This window comes from Camponotus floridanus, unplaced genomic scaffold (genome assembly GCF_003227725.1).
Source record: "Camponotus floridanus strain SB8 unplaced genomic scaffold, Cflo_v7.5 scaffold12, whole genome shotgun sequence".
Taxonomy (NCBI): Eukaryota; Metazoa; Arthropoda; class Insecta; order Hymenoptera; family Formicidae; genus Camponotus; species Camponotus floridanus.
The window spans coordinates 2,146,285-2,170,529 of NW_020229237.1; the positions used below are offsets into that span (position 1 = coordinate 2,146,285).

The 24,245-nt window shown below is 26.1% G+C and overlaps 5 protein-coding genes across 9 annotated transcripts; 4 read left to right on the top strand and 1 right to left on the bottom strand.

Annotated features, from left to right (window-relative positions):
• Positions 1-2,551: 2,551 nt before the first annotated feature.
• Positions 2,552-3,832, top strand: LOC105259019 (6-pyruvoyl tetrahydrobiopterin synthase). The gene is made up of 3 exons (XM_011270689.3): positions 2,552-2,713; positions 3,114-3,193; positions 3,502-3,832. The coding sequence occupies exons 1-3, from the start codon at positions 2,634-2,636 to the stop codon at positions 3,795-3,797; spliced, it is 456 nt and encodes a 151-aa protein (XP_011268991.1). The 5' UTR covers positions 2,552-2,633; the 3' UTR covers positions 3,798-3,832.
• A 1,320-nt stretch (positions 3,833-5,152) lies between these two features.
• LOC105259020 (alkaline ceramidase) lies at positions 5,153-7,441 on the bottom strand. Its single transcript, XM_011270690.3, has 4 exons — positions 6,886-7,441; positions 6,072-6,228; positions 5,724-5,961; positions 5,153-5,583 (listed from the first exon to the last, which is right to left on the bottom strand). The coding sequence occupies exons 1-4, from the start codon at positions 6,976-6,978 to the stop codon at positions 5,262-5,264; spliced, it is 810 nt and encodes a 269-aa protein (XP_011268992.2). The 5' UTR covers positions 6,979-7,441; the 3' UTR covers positions 5,153-5,261.
• A 374-nt stretch (positions 7,442-7,815) lies between these two features.
• LOC112639939 (HIG1 domain family member 1A, mitochondrial-like) lies at positions 7,816-9,549 on the top strand. 2 transcript variants are annotated; one of them, XM_025415426.1, is made up of 3 exons: positions 7,816-8,072; positions 9,083-9,200; positions 9,311-9,547. In XM_025415426.1, the coding sequence occupies exons 2-3, from the start codon at positions 9,110-9,112 to the stop codon at positions 9,496-9,498; spliced, it is 279 nt and encodes a 92-aa protein (XP_025271211.1). In that variant the 5' UTR covers positions 7,816-8,072; positions 9,083-9,109; the 3' UTR covers positions 9,499-9,547. The 2 variants fall into 2 exon arrangements, with proteins under 2 accessions (XP_025271211.1, XP_025271212.1); XM_025415427.1 differs by lacking the exon at positions 7,816-8,072 and adding an exon at positions 8,100-8,223 and having other exon boundaries at positions 9,311-9,549.
• A 1,490-nt stretch (positions 9,550-11,039) lies between these two features.
• LOC105259021 (zinc finger protein 585B) lies at positions 11,040-15,476 on the top strand. 2 transcript variants are annotated; one of them, XM_011270691.3, is made up of 3 exons: positions 11,040-11,638; positions 12,984-13,367; positions 13,494-15,476. In XM_011270691.3, the coding sequence occupies exons 1-3, from the start codon at positions 11,498-11,500 to the stop codon at positions 15,111-15,113; spliced, it is 2,145 nt and encodes a 714-aa protein (XP_011268993.1). In that variant the 5' UTR covers positions 11,040-11,497; the 3' UTR covers positions 15,114-15,476. The 2 variants fall into 2 exon arrangements, with proteins under 2 accessions (XP_011268993.1, XP_011268994.1); XM_011270692.3 differs by lacking the exon at positions 11,040-11,638 and having other exon boundaries at positions 12,996-13,083; positions 13,170-13,367.
• A 4,677-nt stretch (positions 15,477-20,153) lies between these two features.
• Positions 20,154-23,808, top strand: LOC105259022. Of its 3 annotated transcripts, XM_025415424.1 has the most exons (9): positions 20,155-20,304; positions 21,235-21,435; positions 21,513-21,771; positions 22,009-22,131; positions 22,556-22,717; positions 22,823-23,011; positions 23,120-23,313; positions 23,418-23,518; positions 23,643-23,808. In XM_025415424.1, coding segments are annotated over exons 1-9 (1,239 nt in total). In that variant the 5' UTR covers positions 20,155-20,302; the 3' UTR covers positions 23,651-23,808. The 3 variants fall into 3 exon arrangements, with proteins under 3 accessions (XP_025271207.1, XP_025271209.1, XP_025271208.1); XM_025415422.1 differs by lacking the exon at positions 23,643-23,808 and having other exon boundaries at positions 20,154-20,304; positions 23,418-23,626; XM_025415423.1 differs by lacking the exons at positions 20,155-20,304; positions 23,643-23,808 and adding an exon at positions 20,433-20,462 and having other exon boundaries at positions 23,418-23,626.
• The last annotated feature ends 437 nt before the right edge of the window (positions 23,809-24,245 follow it).

Here is a 24,245-nt window from a genome sequence, read left to right on the forward strand (position 1 = left end):
TTTGTCACTCTTGCACTGCCAAAGTATCAAAGTAACATGTTTAATATATATCTAACTGCATATTTTATTTTTTCTATTTTTTCCTTTTTTATACTTATTTATTTCTTTTCCTCTGATTTTTTGTTTTATATTTATTTTACTTTGAATGCTTTTATATATATTATATATATATATATATATATATATATATAAATTTTCTATTATATATATATCTAAATTTACAACTTGTACATAATTTGAATTGGCCATATTATTAGCAGATATGATATATATTTTTTTCCAATGATACGAAAAGTGTATACTTTTCTGTAATAATATAGTGTTATCCAATCTAATCTATTTTTTGCTTATAGAGATAAATATCTAGCAAAAGGGAAATCGATAGAAAATATGAAATATATTTATAGTTGGAATACTGCAACAATTTGATATAGATTTGAATGTAGATTTTTCTTTATATCTTTTTACATTATTTAATATTTTTATAATTTTTTTGATATTTCCATTTTTATAATATAATCAATAATTTTACAACAAGCTATGATAAAATTCATTGATTTTATTACGATATTTATAAAAAGTATAGAACATTGACATAATGTTATAAAAGCTTCGATATTATTGTCAAAGTAGTTTCAAAGTACACACAAGCATATGTATTATTTAGTGGAACGCTCGAAAACATAACACCCAAAATTGGTTTAACAATTGTTGCATTGAAAATCTTGCATTTTATGTAGACACATCATATATTAATACAATATACATATTTCAAGGATATATAATAAATTTCTGCTGTTAATTAGAAATAGGTAGAACTATTTACATGTATATGAATAATGAAACATGCATTAGCATACAAAACATATGTATACTTATCAAGAGATAAAAGGGGGCTACATATAATAAAAATTTCAAACTCTACACACATAGTGTACATTATTTTCTGAAAGAAACAAGATGGAAGCAATATATGAAAAATCTTTGTGTAGTTTTAATGTAAGAACTTATATGAGATAGGTGATACTTTAATTAAAATGTAATATAGGTATATATATATATATATATATATATATATATATATATATATATATATGCATGCATTGTTATTGCTAAAAAAATTTACTAGTTTATAATCGCTAATGCATTTTACATTTATAGTTTACATGCTTTGCTTAACATTATATGTTGCTTTATTCAGGATTTAATAATATCAATGCACCATTATATGCATTAATGTAATTTGCGCTAAGTAAGCACGCTTTTGTAAATAACAAAAAATTGAAGATTGATTATCGTATACATCGAAATTTATCTAGTTATACCTTGTACAGTTAATAATGCTTCTATCTTGTAAATTTGCTTATATATCGTACCTTTGTTTTACGTTTTAAGTATCATTGAATTTTTCATTCTGGAGCGAATAAGTCTGGTCGAATCTCAAGGAATATGTTTACTTAGCACAATCAGCACATTAATATTAATTGTTTCCACTTTCTCTATACTTACATTCTGAATCAAACAATATATAATAAGCCATTACGATATTTATTAGAAAAACACATATATTGTTTAAAATTTGTTGGGTTGTTATTAAAATAATATAATGTTAAAAAGCTGAAACATCAGTTTAGTTTTTGCAAACAATTACACTTGCATGATTCATTATTCCACATAATATAGATTATCAAAGAATTTAATCAGTAATATATCACATACATATTTAATATTTTGATAACACATTTTTTGTTATGTATTAATACTTGGATATATTAATATTTAATCTGTCGATTTTTTCTATAATTAAATAGATAACTTCTATAATTAAATAGATAACGTTGCACATGTAAGCAAAATATGTATAATTTATATATAAATGTAATTCTAATATAAAAAAAATTCTTGTGCTTTATATATAAAACTAGTATATTAATAAAATTATAGTAATTTGTTTCCCTAAGTGTAAAATATACATTTTACAAAAAAAAATATTTCAGATTACTTGATTTTGAAAAAAATATCTTTTTATTTTACTATCTATACACTTTTGTTTCAAATAAATTACGAAGCACTTAAATAAGCATTTCCGAAATTTTAAATTTGTTTTTGCTTATTTTAGAACTACAAAATTATAAAAACTAGAAAATTTATTTTTTATAACAAAATATATATATACGCATATATATATATGCATAGAGTTCTACATTTATACGAGATATAAAGTATATCTATAAAAAATATATCTAAATATTTAAAAAATATCAGCTACTTTATATGATCCTGAGGAATTACTTTAAAATTCAAGACCAAATCTTCCCTCTTCTCTTTAAAATACTATCCAAAAATCGAAGATCGAGTACAAAAGGTAAAAATGTTTCAGACAAAATGTCTGATATGTTAGAGATTTGATATGTAGACATTTATGAATAAAATTTATTTCTTTAATTTATATTATATTTTTTATTTTTTTAAATTAAATTTCTATAAATTTTATTCTTTCTCTGTTGGTAATTCTAAAACTGAAGCTTTGTATTGTCACCGCGCGAGGACTCCAATATCAATTCTCCAATCTCCAAAGTTAATTTATCTGTCATTCCTTTAATAATATCTACATTCCATATTCTTGTTGTAAAATGGATTCTTCCTCTAAGAAAAAACCAATCGCTTATTTAACGCGAAAAGAACACATATCTTGCTGTCATCGTTTGAATAGGTATGAAAGTAAATAAATAAATGGATTTTTATATATTATATTAGACGTCTAACACACACAGCTCTAGGTATAATATATAAGTGCAATAGTATTATTAGAAAATATATTTAATAATATAATATATACATATACAGTGTAATATATAATAACAGAATTAAAGATGATGCTTGTATATTTCATATCTATTTCACATATAAGAAATATTTTGTTTAATAAATAATCTTGATTTGCTAATTAACTATCACAGAACATGTTAAATTTCTACTAAAATTCATATAGTTAAAGTTCAAACTATTCCTAAAATAAAATGACTTGAAATTGATTGAAGAATTTATAAATAGAAAATATTGTTTTCTATGAGGGACTTTAAACTAATTTCAAATATTCTAACATATTTTAGCCCATTTTTAAATGAATACGATAATGCTAGAGTGTATGGGAAATGCAATAACATTTATGGACATGGACATAATTATACAGGTACATTTCACTTATTAACTTATTATATAAGGTATTTAAGAAAAACATATAGTAATACTCCCATTAAGTATAAATTAAATTGTTATATAACTTTAAAATAAAATTTAAGTACATTATTATTTAATACATAAATATGAAATTTGCAAGAAAAGGATAGCAAATACTTATGATGTGGAATGTGATTAGATATTATAGTTTTTGAATTCTTTTCTTAACTCCCCTTTTCTTCTTTCTTATATTAAATAAATTTTAACATTTAGATATCAAATTGAGATTTCTTGAGAAACTTAATTAAGTTTCATTTACAGTGGAAGTAACCGTCCGCGGACCCATAGATCCATCAACAGGCATGGTTCTTAATTTATCAGATTTAAAAGAATGCATGCAGAAAGTGGTGATAGATGAAATGGATCATAAAAATATAGATAAACAAGTAGAACATTTTACAAACAACACAATATCTACCACTGAAAATATTGCTGTTTACATTTTTGAGCAGTTGAAGAAACATATGTCCAACCCAAAATTACTTTATGAAGTCAAGGTCCACGAAACTGACAAAAATGTTATGTACTTCAGAGGCGAGTATGATGAAAATGAATAAAATGTTATATATTTTAAATGCGAATGTGATAAAAAATCTTCCGATTTTTAATTATATCATTTATACAAGTTTATATATTTTTAAATTTTTAAATTTTTATTTAATAAGATACAAAAAAAAATAAAATAAAATTATTGTACATATATAAATTATATGCTGTAAAACATACAGATGTTAATATACACATCCCTATTTTATTGTAATTTCACTCAGTTAGTATATAAATATACATATATATCATATACAATATGACTAGAAAACTATTTATTCGTAATATCTTTTTATTATTGCACATATATAAATACAGTCTCAAATTGTAGATAACTATAAAATCATGAGTATATTATTTATATGTATGTGTATATACACGCTCTCTTTCTATGTGTATATATATGCACACACATACACACACATTATTATACATTCAGGAATTTTAACACATACATATATATAATTTATTACATGTGTAAGTTGAATATATCTATGCTATATATTTTCACATTATAGGTATTTAAAATATAAATTGCACACTGCATTTTTAAGTAACGATTAGACAACATATAAAAATAGTCCTTTGTAAAAAAGTTTAACAAGACTACACATATCACAATATAATCAATCTATTATTTTTAATTTGCTAATATACATAATCGTATAATAAAAATCGATTTTTTTAACATTTAAAAATCATGTGAAGAAATTTTGTTTGTGAGTGTCAATATCTATATGCAGAAATACATAATGACATTGCCTACAACTTAAAACAATCTGTTATAATATATAAATGTCATATTTTATAAATTTTTTATAAGATCTGGTTTAGATTTGCTTTTTTTATAAGATCTGTTTTGTAAGAGGGATATCTTATCTTACCATCTGTATACATATAATATCACTAAGAGAAAAAATTAACTTCTAAATAGAAATATTCATTAGAATATTACAAAAAAAATAATTTACTTATTAGTTTCTGAGACTCACTCATTCAACATGTTAAATCAATAAGAAATTGATTTGTTAAATCAATAAGAAATAGATTCAAAGTATTATAATAAATAATGTAATAAATAATTTTTTAATTCTACATTATAAATTCATTTCAAATTATATCTCATATATTTTCAAATTAAATATCACATACTTATTTAATGAATCATAATATTATTACTTTTAAGCTTTTTTTAAATGTTTAATATCACTGTATTTTTGTACATGTTTATTTTTAAAATTTTTCATAATGTATTTAATCCCTAGCATCATTCTTATGTGATTCTGTAAAACGAGAGAACTTACTTTTACAAAATATTTTAAAAAAATTAACTTTAATTTTTAAAAAATAAACATTTATATAAATTGCAAAACCATATATATGTATATTTCATACCGTATAAAACTCAAAAACTCATTGTAATAATAATGCATTATAGTTTTAGTTGCCTAGTCTAAAAGCCTTTACAAAAAGAGCTATATATTCGAATTGTAGTTTAATTTCATATAACTTCGAATAGTCACGTACGGTATACCGAGTTCGAAATCATCTCTGGGCCAATATTTAAGTACTGGCAATTGTTGCGGCTTTTCATCCTGTACGGCAAAATATGCAAATAGCCCCGCCGCAGTGTAACTTGCAATAAAGATAAACAGATGCCACAGCGCATGGAGATAAGGAAAATTAAGATTTAGCCATGTATCACAAAATAAACGATCGTTTAACCAACAAGTCACCGATAATATCCACATGGCACCACATCGCAGCCCCAGCCTGTATACTCTTATCGATGTAGTCCTTTAAAATTTATAAGACTGTTAAAATTTGTATAATTCTATATATATATATATATATATATATATATATATATATATATATAATCTAACATATTTATTTCTATATTGATATTTATGTTAATAAATTTCTATTTAAATTACCTTTTTAGTTCTATGATCAGAAATCCGAACGCCGGTATACCCAAACTCATCAACGCGAAAGCATTTACAGCTGGATGTAGTATACCCAAACCAGTAGCAATCAAAGTCGGTAATGTTGCACATATAGAAAAAAGCTTTCTATCGTTACGAAAGATATTTGGAAAATATCTTCTTGGAAAGAACATGCAAAATCCTGCCATATATACCCACAAAATAGCTAATTCGTCCAAAAGTTGACCTATTATATATAAATTTTTCCAACAATAATTAACCCAACATTATTTTAATAGTAACTACAGTATGGATCATTATTTCTTAATTATTAATCAATATATTCATGATTCTTACCAATTAAGGACAAAGTAGCATGAAAATATGCACTACTAAGTCCCACTATCATTAATAAGAACCAAATTATATGAATCCCAGGATTCACAAAGCGACCATAATCTCTAAATAAGTGCATGAGCACAGGTGGAAGTAACAGGAAGACCACATTACTGAACTAAAAAATAAAAAGTTAAATGGTGAACAACCAATTTGATCTTACAACCAGTGACATCATGCTTCTTTTATGACAATTTGATCTTACAACCAATGAAACCATGCTTCTTTTATTATGACAATCCTCAATAAGAGTAAAAACATGATCTTTTCATACTTCTATAATATTTATTTATATCTAATTCAATTATAATTGCCATTTAATAATAATATAAATTTTGGTTTTCTCCAAAAACATCTACACAGTTCTACAAAAGAGAGAAAGAGAGAGAGAGGGAGAGAGAATCATATTTAATATATAAAAGTAGAACATTCTGTTAAATTGAAATTTTTAAGTAACATTTTAAATTTTTTTAAAGAATAAATTACTTTTTGATATAAATAACTTGTATGTATGTAATATTTGTAAATACCAATGCATATATAGAGATAATATAACAAATTATTGACATTTATTCTGTAACATTAATGCATATGTTATTATAATTACAAGGTATATAGTAGGTATATAGGATTTTAGTTATATGTAAAATAAATTTATTATAGTTATATGCATGCATTAAAATTTACAGAATAGATCTGATGTGACATCGATAGGTACATGTATTTGACTTGTAATTTTGAGTTATGTATATCAAATATATAAATATATACGAACTGTATTCATAAATTCGGCGATGCTGGGTGAAATACTGTAATTTCCCTCACACCAGTCCACCGGAGAACTGCCAGCTTCGAAGGGTTTCCACATTTTTGAAAATCGTTTGAAAAACGAAGTCTCGATTCTCTAAGGCTTAATTGCTTAAGCTTTTCACGTGATTCAATTTGATTTCTCACGAGATCATTTTCAATGCTCAAACAATAGGCATTGTCGTGTAATCATACATACGTACATTGAGTGATTCATACTCAAAATGACGTGGAAAGAATACAAAGATGTGTTTGTTATTCGAAGTCACTCTTTCTAATTTAATATCACATATCATTCTGGAAAACGGTGATCTTATGGTGGTCTAAACACAAATACCAGCTGTTCTCGTTACTTTTACATTATAAAGGGAGAGATAAATATCTTCATGATTAATTCACGTGTCAATAAATGTTTGTGGTTGAACAGATTTTATCGTAGCACAAAGCTGCCAGATCTCCGCCGCAAGCAACATACAACACCTTGTGGAGGGGATAACGAGGATGTGAACGTAACGTACGTGTGAGTTCGGAGCTCACACGTATGTTACGCTACATCCCCGTTATCCCCTCCACAAGGTGTTGCATATTGCTTGCGGCGGAGATCTGGCAGCTTCGTAGCATGGAATATATAAAACATAGATTGTGTTCGGAAATTTATTGGAAGAGTTGCGTTCAGAAATAGTAGCATGGAATTGACCAATCAGAACAAAGAGAGCTTCAATACTTTGTCCTGATTGGCCACTAAAATCTTTATCTCGCGGGTAGTATTTCCAAGTAGAATGGCGTTTAACCAATCAGGACAAAGAATTTAGATCTCTCCTGTATATGTTCTCTGTAGCTGAAAGCACTTGCACTTTTTGTTCTTCCTCTCTTTCTTTCCATGTGCAAATATGTATCTAGCGCAAACATTTTTAATGTACACTAATGCAAAAGGTTCAGTTCTTCTTCTTGACTAACGAGAAAATTCAGTTACAGAGAACAAATCTTCGTAATTACAGCTGCGTTTCGTAAAGCACGTATGCGCACAGATACGTATATATGCGCGATACATACGCCATCCTGCGCACATATGTGTTTTACAGAACGCAGCCTATACTTGAGATTTTTGAATACATCATTTTTATTGATGCTCTACGTTCTACCGAGTATATGAAGGTGAGCAGAATGTAATTAACGATCGATAGGAGCTGTCGGAGATTTTATTATTTATACGAAGAGAATTGTCAAAAATACATTGATAGAATATATAGTAAATTAACAAATGAGAAAGAATGTGTAGTCGCCGATAATTATATTTAATATATTGGTATGATTCAAAGTGCGATAAATTCGATATGACAAAATTAAGAGAAAATTTATGCGAATTATTGAAGGATTTTGATTGTTATGAGAATTTCTACTTTTATAGGTCCTTTTTTTAAAAGAATTTAGATTTGAATTTAGGTTAGATATCTCAGTAATATTGAGATAAATACAATTTGAATAACTTATAGCTTTATAATTAAATGATATCAATTTTACCTATTGTTGGCGAATAATTATTATATATCAATTTTAATTATACACTGTATGTCGAAAAAAGAAAAAAAAACAAAGACAGAACTATGATCTTTGTCATGACCTTGAATTAGATAAGAGCAGGTGTATATATATATATATATATATATATATATAAATTTTAAATTTCTATAATAATATAATGTAATAATATATTTTACACATAAGTGTGCAATTTTTATACATATATATAAAAAGAAAGAAAAGTAAATAAAATTAAATATATTAACAATGAGATATGTGTAATCAAGGAGATGATGAAATACTGATATAATGACAAAATTGAATTTATTTATTTAAAGGATAATTTATGCACAGTTATTAATTGTTTATAGTGCATTAATATTGATATACAAGAAAAATCTATACAAATAGAAATCTATATTTTGTTCTCAATTTTATTAAATTATCTTTTATAATTTAATTAATTGAGTAGAAGTAGTAAATGTATATATATATATATATATATATATATATATATATATATATATATTTTTTTTTTTTTTTTTTAAAGATAAGCTTTGCTAGAAGTCAAATCTCAAAATATTTAATCTAATATGCAATTTTTGCAATCAAGTGAATGATTTTTAAAATCAATTACTTTTCAGGTTAACGGAAACTGAATTTTTTCAAAAATGGCCACTAATGATGACGATATATATACGGATCAAACATTGTCAGACAAACTATTAGAAAAAGGTCGGAAATCACCATTTCTTGTAGCAAGTATGTATGCATATATAAAACATGTAAAGATATAAATAACATGTACATCATTAATATAAATTATATAAATATATATATATATATATATATATATATTGTTTTTTAAATAGGCTTAATAGGTTTGACGGGTATCTGTGGCTATGGTGCTTATGCTTTCAAGAACAGGAAGATATCTACACAGATGTATCTGATACAACTACGAGTTGCTGCACAAGGAACAGCAATAGCTTGCTTGACAATAGGAATGGCTTACCATATGATAAGAAAACACGTTTTGCATGATGAAAATGAACCATAATGTTAGAGATTGTTTATAGTCAAATTGTCTTCTATATATGGAATGACAAATTTTATATACATATATATATATATATATAGATATATATGTAGAGATATATGTATATTTATATATGTGTATATATATATATATATATAATAGCAATTATGAAAATATGTAATATATATATATATAATAGTATAGTATGTGTGTATATACAATATTATGTATGTAATACTATGGTATATGTGCATACACACAATATTATACATACAAATTGCACCTTTATTTCAACCACACAAATTATTAATTTTATTTAAAACACTTTATGCTTCATATTTGATAATACATTACTAAAAGTTATTTCGATAAAATGTTGATTAACTTATCAAAGATTAAAATTTATGATATTTTGTTAATATGGATAGAAAGATTATTTTTGATGTTTTATGCATGAAAAGATTCAATTAAAAATGATCAGTTATATACTTGGAAATTTTGTCAATTGAAATTTGTTATTAAAATTGCATTTAATGTTTATTATATTAATTACTATATTGAAAAGGAGCAATAATAAGAGCAATAATTTAATATGCCTTTCTTAAAAGTGAAAAAAAAAATAAAAAAAAATTAATCTTATGTGATATTTTTCTATTTCCCCATCATTTGATACATTTGTGGATCACTACAATCTAAAAAATCAAATATTAGATTCGAGTCTTTTAAAATTTTAATTTTATTCTTATTGGTGTTACATTAAACTATATATTTTATTTGTTTTCATCTTATAATGATTTGAATTGTAAAAATTATAGAACGTATATTCACGCATGTATCATGAAAGCGTGATTTTTTTCAAAAAAATCATATAATTCTAATAGTAAATTTGTGTGCGTCGGAATCGCTCGCACTAGTGCATAAAAAAGATAATATAGACGTTCTAAAGTTAAATCCAATTTTAATAATGATCGATATATCGTCATCTTTAATAAAATATATGAGTACATTAATTATATCATTATCAGAGAATTTATATATCGTGTCAAGGCGTTTAAATATTTCTCGTATAACAATCTTAATATGCACTAGTGAAGTATATTACGGGAATGATCGAATTCGCTATAAAAATTATGAGCAAATTCAGCCATTTATTTCTGCATTTTTTATTTCTAACTGTATTTTTGCACGTTCATTAAATTTTGTGTTGAATTTGCCAATGTCAGTGCAGCTATAAAGAAATCTAGAATATAATTAAATATCGAAAAGAAATTATATATACAAGGTGTTCCTAAGATAACTATTTATTTTTACGAAATAATATTTATATATATAAAGTAATTTTTATCATTCCTGTATTACGGACATATTATTATGCCAGTATAATAATTTTTTTAAACACCTCTAATTTCAACAAAATAGATAGTGGTCTTTTTAAGAACACCTTGTATGCACGCATACAAATGAGCGGTGTGTGTACATATCGGTAAATTCATCAAAATAATTTTTAATAATTTACAATTTCTGAAATAAATGATCACTTTAGAACCACCCTGTATCTATAATATACATATACATAATAAATTCGAATGAGCAGTATCGGTAAATTCCAAAATAATTGTGATAATTTCAGCAAAATAGATGGATACTCTAAGAACACCTTATATATATATCGCGCATTAGAAAGAAAGAGAGAGAGAAATGAGTGGTATACAATATCAGCAGTGATTGCTATCATTTTGTCTGACGCGCGGAACAGAATGGTCAGCGATGCTGATGCAAAAGCAGTGATATCAAGCGATATCGTGGCAGTAGCGATCGCGGTGACAGCGTCGGCGACGGCGACGACGACGGCGACGACGGCGACGACGGCGACGACGACGGCGACGGTGGCAGCGGGGGTGGTGACGGTTTTGCGCGTGTGTTTACCGCCGCTGATCGACGCTAAAGAGCCTTCTCCCTCTCGTTTCGCGATTGTTCTACGGTCGCGGCCGCGATCCGTGTGTTTGTCGCGGGAAAAACGATGTCAGGATACCGCAAGGTGAATTATTACGAGCTTTGCCGATTGTGTACCAACAGCGAGGGTAACAAGATGTATATATTTCGCGAGGAGGGACGCAGACGACAATTGCAGACGAAAATACAGACGTATTTGGCGATACAAGTAAGCGTGCATTCTCTCGCTCCTGACGTCAAACAGTTTCGGGCATTCTCGATTTCTGCCTGTCGAGCTCGATTTTTAATTCGACATGTGTTCGCAAGTAACGCAAGAGTCGAGAAGACATTCGAAGAATTTACGAGAGATATTTGAGATTTGTTTTTTTCTTTTTTTAGGGGTGGGGGGAGATACTACCGGAATAAGAGAAAGAGAGAAAAAGCGAGAGCCATACACGGTTTAGTTCATGAAAATCACATTTATCTGAAAATCAGTAAACAACAGTAGACTAATGTAATTCAATTATAAAGAATTACATGATTAATATATCCATAAATTTCTACTTAATGTAGCATTTTAATACATGCACAGCATTATTATATATATACATTTATAGTAAGATTATCTCTCTTATTTATTATAAGAAAAAATCTCTCTTGAAATTGATAAGATTTAAAATAATAAAGCATGATTTATCTAATATATTATCTGCAGAGTGATACAATATAATAGACTAATTTGTGAAAATAATGTTAAAATTTGTTGTTTTTAGGAAATAAAACTAACAATTAATACATTCTACATAGTTTTTCGCAATTAAATTGATATTTGATGTATATATGCATTTATATATATGAGAATTGAATATCATATAATAAATATTATTTAATTAACAATATAAGAATATACACAATGCTTGATTATCTACTAAATTATAAGATCTTGGTTTTTATTTATTTATCAATGATATAAAATTTTTATGTAAAAATAATTATATATTAATATATCAATATGATGAATAATATAAAATTTAAATTTTATATTGTGTGTATACTAATATATAGTTGTAAACTTTTACTTTTTAGATTTGCTACATTAATTTTATTTTATTTATTGTATAAATATGACTTACTTGTATGGAAATTATTCAATTATCTGTCATCTTACTATTTGTATTTGTGATACATATTTTATTTAAAATATAAAAAGAATATATTTTACCACTATTTATATAAGTTATAAATAATGCAAAATATTGAAAATTCAAATATATAACAAATTAATTTATATGAATAAAATATTCATTTGATAACAAATTACATGAATATATTTATAGATACACACACATGAAGTTTTAAAATTATTAAGACTTTTTAAAAATTATTTAATATATAATTAATACGTATAAATCAATGTTTGATTATATGTTTAATTATCGCGAAAAAATTAAAATAAAATATCTGCACATATATATTATATAGATGTATAAATCTAATTATATAAATATTATATAAATATTTATAGTAATTTTTCCTTTTTACAAACACATATTAATTGATTGCATTTGTTTAAGGTTATGGAGAATGACTCATTACCAAAAATTGTATGCCACGAATGTGTCAAAAAGCTGGAAAATTTTATAGAATTTCGGGAAACTGTAGTCAATGCCGAGGGTATGTTGGAGTCTTATCTTACTTCGCTTCATTTGTCCGAAGATTTTTTGAAAGAAGGAAAAGTTTATGTAAAAAATATCGAAAAGGAAAGATCATCAACACCAGAGGATGAAATTCTTAAGTCAATGGAAAAGGTGTCAACGTCACCGAGAAGTCAAGTAATAAATGATCAACAAATACAACAACATCAACAACCTGTTGTAGTTAGCAATATAAATGCTTCTAATATACAAATCATCAGTGGAGTTCAAGCTAGAGTACAGCAATACAAATGTGCTATGCAGGTCTGTAATAAATCTTAATAATATTCTAACATTAAATGTAATACATTTTTTAAAAATATTCTTCATATATTTATTTTAAAATATTACTGTATCAGAAATAATAAAATATTATAATGTTGAATTTAGATGCAACCAGGTGGTATGGCAGCAGCTGTTGTTGAAGCTACAGCAGAGACTCATTATAGTTACCAACAGCAGACATCTCAAGTATCGCAGCAATCAAATGAAGCGCAAAATCAAATTGGTGAGCAGCAGAATCAATCTCCTGCGATCCAACAAGCGCAGAACCAAATACAGAATCATAGTCAAATAAATCAGCAAGTGCAATCCCAAAGACCAATTTCTCAGCAATTGAACCAAGCAGGACAATTATCTCAGAATCAAAGCCAAGTTAATCAACAAATGCAGGGACAGATATCACAGCAGCTTCAACAATTACAAAGGCAACAACGCGAATTTGAGAAACAGCACAGACAACTTCAGCAACTTGAGAAGCAGCAAGCACAAATTATAACACAACAAGAATTCTCGGTGAAACAAGAGACACCAGTTGTACATCAAAATAATAATGTAGTTCTCAAAACCGAGACGGACATAGAACCTAATCAGCAAGTCATACAGAAAATACAATCTGAAGTCCAAAAAGATGAATCTCCTAACTCAGGTGTACAAACTTATACTACAGTACAAGCAACGCCAGAAGTATTTTTAAACTTGGGTTTTAAAGAAAATACACTGACAACACCAACAGCAGTACGAGATGATATAAAAGATTTTAAAGAATTTACAAAAACTTCATCTGATGATGGAATGTCTCGTAATTCAATTGATCAGATTAGAGAATTTCTGAGGCTTAGATCAGGATCAGAACCAGCATCTTTAATCACCGTAAATCCTCAAGTACTCTCGCAGACTACAAAAAATACTATCTGCCGCGATTGCGGTAAAAGTTTTTCCTCATTGACTCAAATGAGCAACCATAATTGTAGTGTTGAAATACTTATAAATGAACCATCAGATGCTAGAAGCAAAGATGATTCTTTACAAACTAATGTTAATTCTTTTAGTTGTGACATTTGTAGTAAACCATTCAAACGAAAAGAACATCTCTTTCAACATCGGAAATTGCATACTGGTGAGCGACCATATGTGTGCACAACGTGTGCAAAAGCATTTAGCCGTAAAGAACACTTGGTTAGACATTCAGTATCTCATACCGGACAAAAAATGCACGAATGTGACATGTGCGGCAAAAGTTTTTCGCGCAAAGATAATCTCCATAAACATCGAAAAACGCATGGTGTAGCTGGTCCTTATATTTGCGAAACTTGTGGCAAATCTTTCATTATAAAACATTATTATATGATGCATTTAACTACTCATGCAGCAACTCTCACAGACGATGTAAATTGTCCAGATCCATTGCCATATAAATGCGATATATGCCACAAAGCATACTCTGTAAAACAATATCTTACTGCACATAAACTTAGACATAGATCAAAAAACAATAATTCTGCACAAAATAATTTAAATGGGCATCAGCAACAACAATCACAACAAGCGGATACTGCAAATAATGTGAATGTAGTGACAAATAATGTTAATAATACTGGACATTTAAATAATGGACAATCTAGTAATGAATCAACTGTTGAAATGCAAAGTGTTATTGAACGGAATGAACAGACTAATGGGTCATTTACTAACAGTCAGTATCATACTAATATACAAGAGTTTCAATGAGATAAGGGAAAGCGTGTCTATTATGTTCTCTTGCCAAATGGTAATAATCATAAGATCGTGGTTGTATAAGCAAGAGAAACTTTGACGCGCTAAACTATTTTCTTATATGGTTTTGCTCTTGAATGAACGGTTTAATATTACAGGAATGAGAATCAAAATGGCTATTCTGATAAATTAAACATTTTAAGTGTGTACACATTGCACAGAAGATAGATCTGTTGAAAGGTTTAAGAATGCTTGCTCGATATGATGATGTAAATATATCATGCCAACAAAACATGTAACAAATAGTAGTTGTATAGAATGCAAGCTATAGTTTTGAAACAAATGCTCACTTGTAATAACATTTTAAAAGTATTAATACTATTAATATTATTAATATTTATATAGCCTGTTGTCAAAATAATGAGATTGATTTTTTAAAATGGTATATTGGACATTATAATCTACTTTGAGTTTCGAAATTTTGCTGGTACACAAACTCTATCTTTTCAACGAAAGCTTTTTGATAGCATTTTTGAGAAGATGGGAAACAAAGACAAATCATAATTGATATAAAAATTTGCTTATTTTAACTTACATTTATATTTACATTTTTTTTGTATTTTTTGAATATATCGATACATGTTCTCAAACTTTAAAGAAAAAAAAGAAAAGAATTACAAAATATAGTTAAAATAAATAGACTAAGGACTAAGGATTTTTATCTTTTTATAAGATATTGGATATACTTCTTAGAAAGAATATGGAATTTATCACAAATCAACAATTATAAAGAAAGAGTTATACTTTTAATACTTCTAATAATAGAAATTAATGTGAATTATTAATTTTAAGACATAAACATAATTCTATAGTAAGATTTAAACTAGCTTACAATTTTGATGTGCTAATGTTTTAAAAATTCAATTTCGTTATTTTGTTATGCAGACTATATATATATATGTGAAGATTTAATCAACTCGTGATGTACCAATTCTCAATTACAGTAAGACTTTCATAACTTTTCGAGTATAGGATTAGAAATTTCTGGAAAAAAATAGTAATGCGCAAAGGCAACATGAAACTGTTAAATTACATACCTATATGTATTTGCATGCGAAATTAATCATAAGTACGTCTACACGCGCCATATATGATCTATTTATTATGACAAAAATGACATGACGTCACATGACATTAGCATTATTAAAATATGTGTGCAGAAAAGTATCGAGTTATATTGAGGACCAAGTTATGAAAGTCTTACTGTCATTATGTGTAACAGATTCTCGATTGTAACAGCTTTATAAAATTTATATTTATTAGACCAATAATTGCCATCTTAAATGTTTTAAGGCTTTTATGTCCTGAGAGCAGTCATATTGACATCTGCAATCATATGATATTGCAGTGAGAAATTGTATAAATTTTTTCTTGTGCAGTGCATTTCTCGAGATAATTAAATTTCTTTGAATCACTCGTGTTTGATAGTAAGGATTAGTAAAATACATTAAAAATTCTCTTTTGTATTATCCTACATTAATAGATGATCACAAAATATATTTGAATATATTGAACTCAAATATATTTGAACTATATTTTCAGTGGAAATAAATTTGAATTATATTTTCAGTGGAAATAAATTTTAATTTTCGGCGTATTTTACTAATCTATATTATTGAATACAAATGATCGTTCAACAAACTTTATATTTCGATGTATTTCACAAAAAAATTACATTATACAATTTGCAATAACATAATTCAATATAGCATCTTGCAAATTAATAATACTTATATATAGTATGAGGACATAGGAGCCTTGAGATGTTATAGAAACAGAAACATGATTTTCTTATGTATACTTCTCGAATACAGGACAAAAAATAAGACCAAAGAAATTTATATTATGTTTATATAAAATTATTTATATTTATATAAAAAATAGAAAAACAATTATTAAATATAAATATATATAAAGAATATAAGATAGGACTGAAAACTTGTTCTAAGTTAATTGTATTGTGAAACAAGAAATTGGATATATATATCTTGAACATTATACACACACACACACACACACACACACACACACACACACACACACACATATATATATATATATATATATATATATATGTGAGTGAGTGAGTGAGTGAGTGAGTGAGTGAGTGAGTGAGTGAGTGAGTGAGTGAGTGAGTGAGTGAGTGAGTGAGTGAGTGAGTGAGTGTGTGTGTGTGTGTGTGTGTGTGTGTGTGTATGTATGTGTGTGTGTGAGAGAGAGAGAGAGAGAGAGTGAGTGAGTGAGTGTGTGAGTGTGTGTGTGTGTGTGTGTGTGTGTGTGTGTGTGTGTGAGAGAGAGAGAGAGAGAGAGAGAGAGAGAGAAAATGTACATGCGTGCGTGCGTGCGCGCGCGCGCGTGTGTGTGTGTATGTATGTATGTATTAATAATTTGCAAGATATTATTTTTTTGGCTTTAATTATTAATTAATAAAAATATGTGCCATAGCATGGTCTCTGGGAAAAATATATATGTAAATATAAATATACATAATTTATTAGATTTTCAGTATGCTACTGTAAAAAAAGAGCAATTTGTGTTTTTTATCCCATTCTCATATTTGTTGATATGTGATAAGTAATAATTAAGCAATATCTGTACTTTCCTATCACTGTCTCTCCTTTCTAATTTCTATTTTCTAAACACTTTTTTAACATTTATTTAACATTTATTTTAACATTTATTTATTTTTAAGATTAAAAATACTATGTGAATAGGTCAAATCCATACATATCATAATTTTTAAATTTCTTTAGAGAAATAAATTTTTTAATATTTGGTATTGGATAATTATTTTATATTTATATATATTAAACATATATGTAAAATATATGTAGTTCTTGGAGAATCTTGCGAGCCATATTTCTTGGAAACACATTTTAAGAAAAAAAGATTGCCATTGTCTGATAGAATAATTAAATGTTCTCATGAGTTGGGAATTATATTTAATAAAAGATATGAGAGAGAAATGCAAATATATATCCATAATATTTTTAAATTAATATCGTGAAATGGGAAAATTTATAGATATTAAACATATTAATTATTTGTACGTGCACTTTTTCTATTCCTCTATTTCCCTCCTTTCTCATTCTTCCTCTCTTTTTCTTCCTTGCCTTTTTCCTTTCCCACTTTCCCTAATAACATACATGTCCAAAAGACGTCCATAGAATATCTGGAGGACAACCAAAGGATATTTTATGTCCTCTGGATGTCCTCTCGATGATCTCTGGACATCTTTTGGACATGCGTGTTGTTAGGGTTTCTCTTTACTATTGCTGTAACAGTGTAGAAAAAATATATTTTATATAGATTTTAAATATGTATTTTATATTTGAGAAAATTTTATAAATTTCGTTAAAATAAGAATTACTAAAAAGAATCTTAAATTTAAATGTAATGATTTATGTAAAACTAAGTATTTCTTTATGTATGCAAGATGTTTCAAAACTTCAGTGCAATATATTAATAGTATAGTCTAGAGATAAAATAGAATCATAAATTCTATTATAAAATTATCGAAACCAATAGTTTTTGTGTTCCCATACAGCACAGAACATTGCAGACAATAATATTGCGACAACATTGCAATGTTACAACAATATTAATAATATTGGTGCAATATTTTATGCTGTATGGATTATAACCCGGATAGCATGATGATAATTTCATAAATATTTCTGATGAAGAATTTTATTTAGATTTTTTTGTGCAATATAGTCCTTGTACGTATTAAAACAGAAATGATGAATTCAAGACTGTATCTTTATATCTCACCTAGACTTGGGTGTGTGTTAAAAGTATATAGATGTACAATAATGTATATAACGCAGTCCAGATAAGATGCAAGAAAATTTTATTAAATTTTATTAACATACTATTTCTAATAATGGTATTTTCTGCAAAACATGCCTGTATTAATTTAAAATTTCTTTGAATTTTAAAGGAATTTTATTTTATTCTCTTCTAAGAATCTTATCAAAAAGATAGCACATACAGTTATATTGATAACAAAGGAGGATTTCATTTTAGATAAATTGTAGTTGTTAAATATGTATAATTCATCTTCATATTTATTGAAAAAGATGGATATAAATTTTATATTCTAATCTTGAACATTTTACTTGAAACTTAAATGTATGTGTAGTATGTATGCTAAGTAATTCCATTAATCCTATTCCATTTTTATATTCCATCATTATTTAGCATTTCATTGGTGATATTCTTTCATTTTTGAATTAATAAAGAATTAAACACCATTGTTTTAAGTATTGGCATGTCGTTGATAATATCACACCTTTTGTCCCATTAATCATCTCTCACAGTGCAAACCAGTGTTGTTGCATTGCAATATTGCTGCAATGTAGCAGCAATGTCTGTGCTGTATGAGCTTTAAACAATATCATTATTAACTTACTATTTCTAAAAAAACATAATAGTAATACAGTAATACAATAATACTTAAATTTTGAATAAATACTGCTATTACTCGGACATCATTAAACCTTGTACAGCAATATTTCACAATGGATTTGCATATTGCAATCTTCCTAGGAAATTGTTTTATAATATATCTAAAATTTTTCTGTATTCTCTCTGTACGGGCTTTCGTAAAATTTATTAAATAAATAGTATTTGTTAAAATTTGCTAAGTAAAAATAATATTTAATAATTTCTATTAAAATTTCAAATTTGTTTATTAAATTTTAAATCAATAGTGCTGGTGGTGATAGCGATCAAATATGACAAGTTTAACAATTATAATAACTCGTCCTTTTCCTACATATGTATGTAATTATATATATAAATAATATATATAGAATTATTTATTTAATATATTATAGATGTTATGTGCATATATATAATATATATATATATATATATATATTTTCTCTTATATTACATAATAGGAAGAATTAAATATATATAGGGCGCGTCTTGTAACGTTCTAGTTTTTTAAAATTAAGTAAAAAAATAATATTCTATCTTCAGAGAGCCCCTTATAAAGAAAGGAAAATTCAAAAGATCTGACAGCCACGGATGGCAACGGAAGAAATGACACTAGGCAGCAGGTTGTGTCGACTTGTGTTAGTAAATGAAAGCACCCCATGCCCATGTCTCATCCTCGATATTCTGTGTTATGAGAAATGTTAGTATATACACAGTCAGTATATACACTTTTCTACGTATATGTATGATTTTTCTTATCAATCGTGTTATATGAATTATAAGAATTGATTTTGTAAGTGATATTTTATTGTAAGCGTCAATTCACATTTTTGTCATTATTATTAATAAGTTCGCAAGGTAAGAATATGAGAATTTATATATGGTGTACGTGAAAATCTATTTATCGAGTAACACTTTGTGGTTATATTTTCGTTGCATACTATAATTTTCATTTATATTATATGTTGTATTTTAGATATTGTAAACAAAGTTCTTATTTTAAATATATATTTAAACCAAATTAGTTTCACTTGCAATTGCATTTACATAACAAAATTCTGGATCTAGAAGGTGTATGCCAACAAATCTGTCACATACTTTGTTGTTTCATAAATTTACAAAAGCTTTTCACATTGATATTACAGTTTAGAGAAAATAAAGACATTCTCAATTTTTATTTATAATATTTATTAGATATCTTATACAAGACAATAAAGATATAATTGCTTTTATGGAAAAATGTAATTGAAAAAAATAAAAAAATATTATTTGTACATATAGTAGGTAGAAATTTTTCACATAAGCTCTGGATTTCAAATAAGAAAATATTTAGAAGTTAAATTCAATCTGCTTAGTAAACTAAATTTTTTTGTTTAGTTTTTTGTTTATGTAAAGAAAAAGTAGCTTTGATTAGCTTAATTTTTCTATAATATAACTCTTTTAATTTGTGCAAGTATTATTTGTCATGTATAAATAGTATAACTTCTTCATAAAAAGAAATCAATATTTATAAAATATTTATAAAAAATACAATTTTTTTTAGTTATAACAATGATTTATATGTGTTTAAACTTTTGAATTTTTTTATGGGACAATTTATCTTTTCCTTCCTTTTTCTTGTTTCTTGTAGGCGCAGAAGAAAAATGAAGATAAAACGCAGTAAATCTTTATCTCCTGAACCATCCAGTAGCAAGGATACAAAACGTATAAAATTTGAAGAAACTACAAATTTAGATAGAGTAACATCTCCAAATATACTTGAATTTTCAGATGATGTTTTACTCAATATATTGAAATATTTATATCCACAAGATCTCATGGCAGTCAGTTTGTAAGTTTTATATTTACTTGTATATTATATTTCTTAGTATTTTCATACTATAATTAATTTTTCTTTTGATTATATAGATGTTGTCACAGACTTGCACAGTTAACGCAAGATAGAACTCTATGGAGAAAAGTAGACTTTCGAACAAAACCAATGTTTCTAAATGATTTAAACCGGTACATGAAGTTCCTGCAACCAATAACAATGAGTTTGGCAATACATGGCAATTTCCATGGCAAATGTTCAGCTCTTACACAAAGGTTTTTTGAAAATGTAAAGACACTATGCAATCAACTTAAAGAATTGATCATTGAAGAATATTATATCAATGGAGATAAGGTACATTTTAATATAAAAGTTTCTATAATATGTTATATCTATATTTTTAAAAATATATTAAATATATTAATATATAGTAAATTTTATTTTAAAATATATTTTAAAAATATAGATATAACATATTATAGTATATCTTTTCCTTCCTTTTTTTCCTCTTTCTCTTTTTCCTTCTTTTTCTCTTTTTCTCTATGCTGTAAAAGAATATTTAATAAATCTATTATAATACAATTTTTATAGATTCAAATAACAGATTTTCCATGTACTATTGAAAAGCTTTCATTAGAAGGTTGCCAAGTGGATTATCTACAAAGTAATAAATCTTATTTTTTTAAAATGGATTTACACATGCCAAATTTGACAGTAAGTTGATATTTTAATAGATATCAATTTTTTTGTTTATTAATTTTTTTATATTTACATATCTTTCATATCTTTTTATATTTACATATATATCACATGAATTATTATTGTACAAATTAATTGTTCTATATATTATATAGGACTATGTATTTTATATTAATGTTGATAATTGTAAAATATATTATTTAATGTTTATAATAAGCATATATATAACAAATTATTTATCTTTTTAATTTTAATTGATTTACACTATCTATGAAATATAACTTTAGAAAATGATGAATAGATATACATATTATAATAGATATACATTTATTTCTTTTATTATTATTATTATATATATTTGTTGTTTGTTTTCTTATATTATTACAATCTCTCTACATATACTAATCATTATTACTTATACATTAAATATTATTTTTAGTGTTTAATTTTAAGTAATTGTCAATGGTTTACGCCACATTCCTTACTAGTTATCAGCAAAATACCCAAACTTAAGGAACTTAGATTGAATTCATGTCATCGTCTAGGCGAATGTGTTGCATATGCTAGTTTAGCAACTAGATTTGGATTTAAAACATTGGAGGTATGATATATTTTTTTACTTGGATTATTTATATTATTTTCATTACTATTTCTATCTCTAGTCTCGTCAAATAAATATCATAAAATGTTTTATATATTATGTTAGATTTTAGATTTACGGGATACGGCGCTCGGGGATAGCGAGGTCGGTTGTTTTAGCAGCACTAAAACTTTGACACATCTTTATTTGGAATGTCCTTCTACATTAAGAAATGAAGAGCATCTTGAAATAATGCAACAGCAGCAACGACAAGTTTTGCAATTACCAATATTTGAAGATAATAATCTGGCACAGGTATTCTGCAGAAAGCTAATTTATAATTACAAAAATTAATTTTTTTTTCTTGAATTTAATATGCTGTAAAAATATTTTTTTATTGTTAAAAATATATTTTTATTATAGTTTTTAATCGAGGATGTATTTGCTTTTGACAATAATGGATTTCAACGATGTTTAATATCGGATAGAGCAATTTGTGCGCTTGGAAGTGATTCTTGTGATAGAAAAGTGATAAATAGCTCTCCACAAGGAATGATAATATTACAAGAAAATAGACGAATATCTAACAATCCAAATCTTAAAATATTAGTTGTTAGGTAAGTTCTAATTGATTATAAAAAATACTAAAAGTTAGAATTTAAAACAAAAATAAGAAGAGAAAGAACAATTTTACAGATATTTATTTTTTATTTATTTTTAGAAATTATCCACGTGTAACAAATTCGAGTCTTATCCATTTGGCTTTAAATGCATCGAGATTGGAATACTTGGATGTAACTGGTACTTCTGTAACAAAGGATGGTATTGAATCTTTTAAATCACAAAAAACTAATGTTAAGGTTGTTTCGTCTTTTGATGAGACATAGTTAAGATTATATGTATTATATTAGGAATTAATGAATATTTATTAATACTTTATTTATAGACAATTAATACTTAAAAAGTACTGATATTTGTACACATACGTCTCTCTCTTATGCTTCAAGATTAAAATTTATAGTGTTCAAACTATTTTCTAGATGCAAATAATTTTGTCTAAGTATGACTTATTTAAACAGAAGTGAAATGCACTATTTGCTGTTTTTATATAAGTCTGCATGTAACAAATTATTATAATATATATTATAAATAATCTATATAAAGTAGTATGAAATTTGTTCTTGATATCTTGCTATATTTGAATACCTGCAATTTAATATTACAATTATTATATTGTGATATTATTATTTTACTTTCAATATTAATTACTACTTTCTACATTTTTTAATTATTGTGTTTTAATTATATGTGTAGTATTTACTATATTTGTGGAATTTTGCTTTTCATTTGTTACTATTGTTTTTGTTAACAAAAAAATTAAATAATATATATTATTATGTACAATATTATTAATATTGATGCATAGTTAAAGGTCAACTTAAAAAAACAAAATTTGATGTAATATATAAAATGGATATTAAGCTCAACATGTGCTGTATTATATTATTTTTATTTAAATATTCAAACTATTACTATATATTATATGAAA